The 6941-nt window shown below is 38.2% G+C and overlaps 1 protein-coding gene across 1 annotated transcript; it reads right to left on the reverse strand.

Annotated features, from left to right (window-relative positions):
• Positions 1-4617: 4617 nt before the first annotated feature.
• On the reverse strand, positions 4618-5529 carry LOC149159909 (cysteine-rich repeat secretory protein 38-like). The gene has a single exon (XM_089434466.1). It carries the CDS (start codon positions 5527-5529, stop codon positions 4618-4620), a length of 912 nt encoding a protein of 303 aa, XP_089290592.1.
• Positions 5530-6941: the final 1412 nt, after the last annotated feature.

Raw genomic sequence — 6941 nt, forward strand, 5'->3', positions numbered from 1 at the left:
ATAACAGTCCATGGTTGGACTACAAGTTGCAAGAGAAACCGTTGTTTATGGGAGGACAGCTATGCATTCCTGACTGCTCGATGAGGGAGAACATTATTCGGGAAAAGCACAATGGAGGTCTAGCCAGACATTTTTGCATGGAAAAGACACTCGAGCAGCTCAGTAATTTCTACTTTTGTCCAAATATGCAGAGGGATGTACGATGATTTGTGACCAGATGTAAAGTGTGCCAGTTGGTGAAGGGTCACAGTCAAAACACGGGACTGTACACGTCGTTACCTATTCCAGGCAGGCCGTGGGACTCAGTTAGCTTGGATTTTGTCTTAGGTCTACCTAAAACATAGCGAGGTTATGACTCGGTGACAATAGTAGTGGACAGATTCTCGAAGATGGCACATTTCATTCCTTTCAGAAAAACCAGTGATGCCACTCATGTGGCCCACTTGTTTTTCACAAAAATTGTCAAGCTACATGGGTTGCCTAAGTCTAAGTCTATCCACATATTAATTGCATCCAAATCTGAGGTCGAACTATGTTAAACAATATGTCCAGTGAGAGAACTAATTCCCTTCAACACTAGTGATGCAGGAGCATCCAGCTAAGGCACCATGACCGGGTGTCGATCTCTACCAGGTTGAAAAGTTGAGTTAACATTTTGTTTGTCTTTTATGTTAGTTTGTTAGAATAGGAGGTAGGATTTTTGTTTTTATCCTAATCTTTGAATTAGTCAAATATAGTTTGATCGGTTAGGGTTATTTACTTGTCTTTCTTTAATAAACCATGGATTAATAATTGTCCTGTTATTCTAAAAGGAAAAGAAAAATGTGTATAAAAGGAAAATCTTGTCATAAAGACAGAATGGAATGCTTAACAGCTATGTAACTGTAAGGTCTACAACTGAAAAGTAATTGTACAGTTTCATTAACTGTGAACAAGAACATATAAATGTAACAGTGAAAGTCATGTACGGGGTTCAACACTTCTTGTACTCTAATAATAACAATAATAGAGAAAACAATTCAATCCATCTGTGTGTCCTACTGTATTTTCATTGTGCTTTCCAATTAACCAACATCTGAATAGACAACATACTGTTCACAGACCATTGTATTTAATTCTCATGTCTTTCTTGAGAAAAAACAGTCCTAATAACCGAGACAGAAGAGCATATGCCAGAACGAGGGCTTACATTTCCATTGAAGAAAATAGCATTGACAGAATAGAAGCAACACAAATAAATTCTAGTACGGTTCAAGCATCCACAGGCCAAACAAAAATTTCTATTTTTGAAACTGACTATCAAGAAAATTACCAAAGCAGCCATAGCACTCTCTCTTGTTCGTGGAAAACATTACAAGCATAGTCGTAAAGCAAAAATTGCAATTCCAGGCGTAGAATCCAGATCAAAAAGAGGAATGACCACCTAAGAACATAAATGACATTCAGGTAAATCGAACCCAACTTTCTTTCCTAAAGGTCTTCTTCAAATTACAAAAACAAATGTATGAAAATGCATAGTAGCATTGCATGATAAAGCACAAACAAATGTATAAGCCAGTGGATGACAAACCTTAGGTGAGAGTTTTGTAATTTGTTTTATACATAGCAACAAACATATAAGCCAGTGGACGACAAACCATAGGTGAGGGTTTTCAAAATTGCCTTTATACAAAGCAAGTTACAACCAATAATCATTAGATAGTGGAAGCCCAGATGGCCAGAATGCTACCTACAGTCGAGAGCCATTTGACAAGCATTGAGGGGTGACAAACCCTCACAACCAGAGGCCTATTCTAAGAACAGAACAAAGACTGAAGGAAATTCATGTTGGCGAAGCCTACTGGACAAAGACCGAAGCATTCATTGCCAATACATCCAATTGCAAATCCCACACCTGCAAAGAGGTTGACGCATAGGCGTTAGTGCCACATTGTTAAGGAAAACGAAATTACAGTGCATAAAAAATAAATAACAAAGGTCGCATTTATCTTACCTGAGGGATTATAGTCAGAATAGAGGATGAGCTCTCCACCCACAGGTTTCAACCAACCTCGGAGACTAGGGAGTAAACGAGTTAGGAGATGGGGAAACAAAACAGAAAATTGAATCAAGGAGGGAGGGGCTACCTGCATTGAAGCCGCGGACCGAAGGACGCCATCGTTTCAAGTCCTGAATGCAAGCCAACCATTGAGTTGCAAACAAGAACATGACATACCAAGCTACAACTCGAAACACAACGACTTGTTGAGCGAACAACGGAAAAAGTATAGAGAACCACTTACCCAGGTGACGGCAGAAACATTCACAACTGCCCAATGGACCAAGCCAGAGCCTACCCACACAAGCTTAAAGAAACAAGCACAGAAGTTATGCTGTCGGACCAACAAGCATACCAATAGGCGTGCCCAGAACTTGCAGCAAAGCTGCATACCCAACTCGTAGAGCCATAGTCGAATGAACCCTCGGCAAGCATAATGAAAATGACCATATGAACGACAGAGGAAGAGTTTTGGAATAGCAAGGAGCGGGAAACATGACCCGAGGCAAGTACGCAACCTTGATTGCGTGATTGATTGCCACCTAACCCTTTTCTAGAATTATTTGAAGGTTGAAACTCACACATGTAATCACAACTATAATGTCTATGCAATCATAGAATCACTTATACAATCATTTAATCGCCTAAAGTCCGAACAGTGTTGGGCTTGTTCCATCAACTGGTCTCGTCCACGTAGCCTAGTTTTATCAATAGGCCCACTTTATCAACAGTGATCGTAGAAAATAAAAAGGTGGCAATAGTTTCACCATCTGAATATGTGTATATGGCTGCAAAGAAGATGTGTGAATTTCGAGTCAATTCAGGTTTTTTTGTTCTTCGTTCTTTGAACAAAAATCACGCTTATTCTAGGTGGAACCTTTCGAGCGATGGCATTGCGCGTTTGTGGGAGGCTGTTAAGCAGAAGCTTATGATCACGCTGATGTTATTAGTGGCAGTTGTAGTACTTATCTCTGTTCCTCCACTGGGAGCAAATGAAGCGACAGTTTTATGGTCAAAGGGCTATGTTCTTTCCAGCACACCAACCTTACAGCAATGCGAAGCCATGGAAGGAACCTCGAGAGTAGCAGTGGACAGTCAGGGAAAGACAATTATAGGAAAAAATTATGCAGTTTACTTTTTTAGCACAAGATCCACGCTAACCGCACTACATCCGGCCTCTATGCAGCCCCTCTTGTTTACACAGTTGGCACAATTATACACCACGGTCTCACGAAGATCTTCAAGCATGTACACCTAAAATATGCAATCAGCATGTTTAACCCTCCAATCCAAGCAACGATTTAGCCTCAGTCGGGCTCTTTCCAATCATAATATAGGTCCCTCTGTCCTGTCGCTCCAATACCATGATAAAAACCAATATTATATTAATGAAATGGCTCTCCAGGTGAGATACCTAGAGAGTGCCCAAGCACTACACACAATACACTACTATTCAATCAAGAGAACAACCAAGTACATATAGGCTTTCTCACAGTCATGGTGCATTCAACCACTCCCTAGATAGTAGGATGTGAGACCTAAGATAGAGTCTCAATCCTATCATCATCATAACAATAATCTAACTTTGGCTTTCTCCATTAATTCCAACAATAATTGTTGTTCGTAAATTTTGAAGTTGAGGTTGTTTAATTTGACATGTGGCTGAGTTGTAATTTTGAATTGATTATATAAAGCATGTAATGCTTTGAATGCATTATATAAACCATGCAACCAGGAATGACTTTGGTAGTTTGTAAGTAGCAGCTTTTTACTTTTCTTAGATACTTTTAGATTTTTGGTGGTTAATCTTACAGAAACAAAAGTTAAAGTATACTCCAGAACCATACTAAATTTCAAATTATTTAGTCATATTTTATGAATACAATTGAATTTTTAATTTTTATTTTAATTATATTTAAAAACCAAAAACAAAATTGATATCAAAACTAGCAGCCCTTACTTAATAATATTTGTTTTTAATATATTAATATTATAATTTAAACCTTATTGTATATTTGTTTTTAATATATTGATAAATAAATATTATAATTTAAACATTATTGTTCAAATATAGCCTTCTACATTGCTCTCTATTTAAGTCTTTACCATGGTGGCATTTCATTTGTGATGAACCACACTTATTGGTTCCAAAAGCTTTGGCCAAAAAATTCTCTAATGTGATTTCTACATAAAAGCTTCGTTTAATTCATTATGGATCAGAAACTTGAATATAAAAATTAAATTTTTTATTTGGAATAGAAAATGGATTTTTATATTTGAAAATGGATGTATTAAAATTAGAAAAAAGGTTTTGTTAGCCAAGCATAAAACAAATTTGAGGAGACTTTATTCAATAATATTAACTTCGTCATTTTAAGTTACAACACGGAGAAAAGAAGTAACCAAACAGAGAGTAACCAGCCAACTAATGCGACCACAACACAACCGTGCATGAATCACACACAGCAACCAGACCTCCAAAAAATTCCCAACCTCAGCAACCTCGCACATCAGCATCACACAATCATCCCAACCACAACAGCGATACCCACCATTAATTGAAGAAAAGTAGAGCGCACCTATACGAGAAGCAAGCCACAAAACACACCTAAAATTATCAGTATTTTCTTTGAACTCTTTCTATTTGACCGGCTCATCTCCTTCCCTGGCTGATAAACCACCGGTGTAATAGCTGGCGACTCTGTGTTCCGCTTGGTTGGTGCAATAGGTGGCCCTTTTGCCGTGGATGGAGATGGAGATGGAGATGGAGACAAAATCGAGTTAAAGAAAGGATACATTTCATACTGAGCAGTGCAGCTTTTGCTCAAAACCGTAGCTCCTGCGCTTCCAGGTATTCTTGATAAAACAAAATTGATTGCACTTAAGAGACAAGTTTTGCATTGGATACTCGATATATCTCTGGTGCACTGCACCACACCGTAAATCCTTCGAGACAACGAGTCTCTAGCTGTTCCCGAAGCATATAATTTAGATCCAGCTGCTCCTGCTTCACGTGACAAATTGGTCAATAGGCTCTCAACAGCCGCGTTAAACACATCGGGGGTGGATACTTTGCTTTGATTGTATTTATACGATCCGCCAGTATACATTTGTCCGAAGAAATCATAGTTTTCGTAATGTAAAACACAGTCATCCAACAAAATTAAACCACCGCCCGTATTCCCGCACTTCTGTCGAATTGTAGTCACTGCTCTGTGGGAGCAGTTGCGGCATTGTTCGGCTGTTGTGTCCCTCGAACATTGTAAGAGACCATATATTTGGCCATCCACACAAGTGTTAAAACCAGTTTGGGAGGTGTGTTCAACAAGACCATTAAAGACTGTATTCAGATTGCTCTCTAACGTACTGCCCTGCGTATAGTTGAAGTCGAAGAAGCACACAGCATGTGGATCCTGGAGTGCGTTAGCAGGAAAAGCAACGGAGATGAAGAGTAGTAGCATGATGTCGAATCGCTGAATAATTTGCCCCATGACGCAGAATCCCTTCGTTGGAAGTAGATATTGGATAGAATTCTCGTGGTCACTAAACAAACGAGACTCTGCAGGGCATGCCAACGATGTTCCTGCAATTCTATATATATAATACAAGGGAAGTGTCTGCTTCGATTAAAAACAAGATTTCAATAACGATCTGCATATTCTATATATAAAAATGAAAACCAGATTCGAACGTTTAGACCAATAATAATTTGGAGATTGTAGACCGTAAAAACAGAAAACCAACGAGTTCATTATGAAAGTCAATTCAGGTCCGATACGAGCTTTTTTAATATTTCTTCCCCTTGGAGCGGGTGTGACGGGATTCCACTTGACCACAACCATCTTGACCACAACCATATCTTTTTCCCCTTGGAACGGGTATGAGTGTGGAGCGGGTATGACGGGATTCCACTTGACCACAACCATCTTTAAGCCAAAAAGTCCGATGGTATTTGGCGGGATATCTTCTCAAGTTTCTCTTTTTGGTTTCGGAGTGCCAGCCTAACTTTGACTTGACTTTGTTTCAACAAATAAGTTTTTGGATTCTTCCTCCAGCTATGCGTATTAAGATTTTATTAAGTGCGCCTTTGAATACCACTGGTCTATACAAACTGTTGATTCGCTCTCTTGTTATCTTAAGGCGTAGTTCAAATTGAACATGACATTGTTATGATCAAACCATGATTTAGGTGATGCTTTTTGCGATGATCGCCGCTGACAGCGTCCACTATTTCAAATTTTATTTCATTTCTTGCATTGTGTTACCGGTGGAATTTAGTAAAAATCAAGATCGTCGAGTGGTAAAATATTCTCTTTATTACACAAAATAAAAAAACTAACTAATAAACATGGATTTTTATTACATTGCATCAATTTCATTTGATGATACAATGGAAACTAATTGTTTTGTGAAAAGAAATATTTTATTTATTTATTTAAAATACAGTTATAAAAGAAACATTTTATTTATTTATTTAAAATATTGCTATGATATTCTATTAACATAGATATTTTGAAGTGAAATAAAATTAAAATTGCGCTAATAATAATTTAGTGAAGTATAATTTTACTAATAATATGAAGCCGCAAAGGCATCTCTCAATGTACCTTCAAGAATTTTGATACCACACACGATGAGGTTTCAACTTGAAGCCATCTTGTAGGTTCAAAATGCAAGGATTGCACTTGCGCATTAGATTGCGAGGTGGGGATTGCATTAAGCTGCCCTGAATGAAGGCATGTTGGGAAATTATTCTTGATGTATGGATACGGCAGGTTGGGAAACACTGCGTATTATTGATTGCATTTATATCACTCACCTGGTTAGTTAAGGGATCCAAAGGGGGAAATGATTTAATAGTTAAACTATTTTTTCTCTGCAAGTGGAAGGACTAGGCTCCCCT

This window comes from Pinus tabuliformis, chromosome 5_2 (genome assembly GCF_031772625.1).
Source record: "Pinus tabuliformis cultivar Carrire ecotype Pingquan chromosome 5_2, CPIR1, whole genome shotgun sequence".
In the NCBI taxonomy this organism is placed as follows: domain Eukaryota; kingdom Viridiplantae; phylum Streptophyta; class Pinopsida; order Pinales; family Pinaceae; genus Pinus; species Pinus tabuliformis.

Coding starts and splice junctions, on each gene's coding strand:
- LOC149159909 (XM_089434466.1), bottom strand. CDS start 5,529: ATGGGGCAAATTATTCAGCGATTCGACATCATGCTACTACTCTTCATC.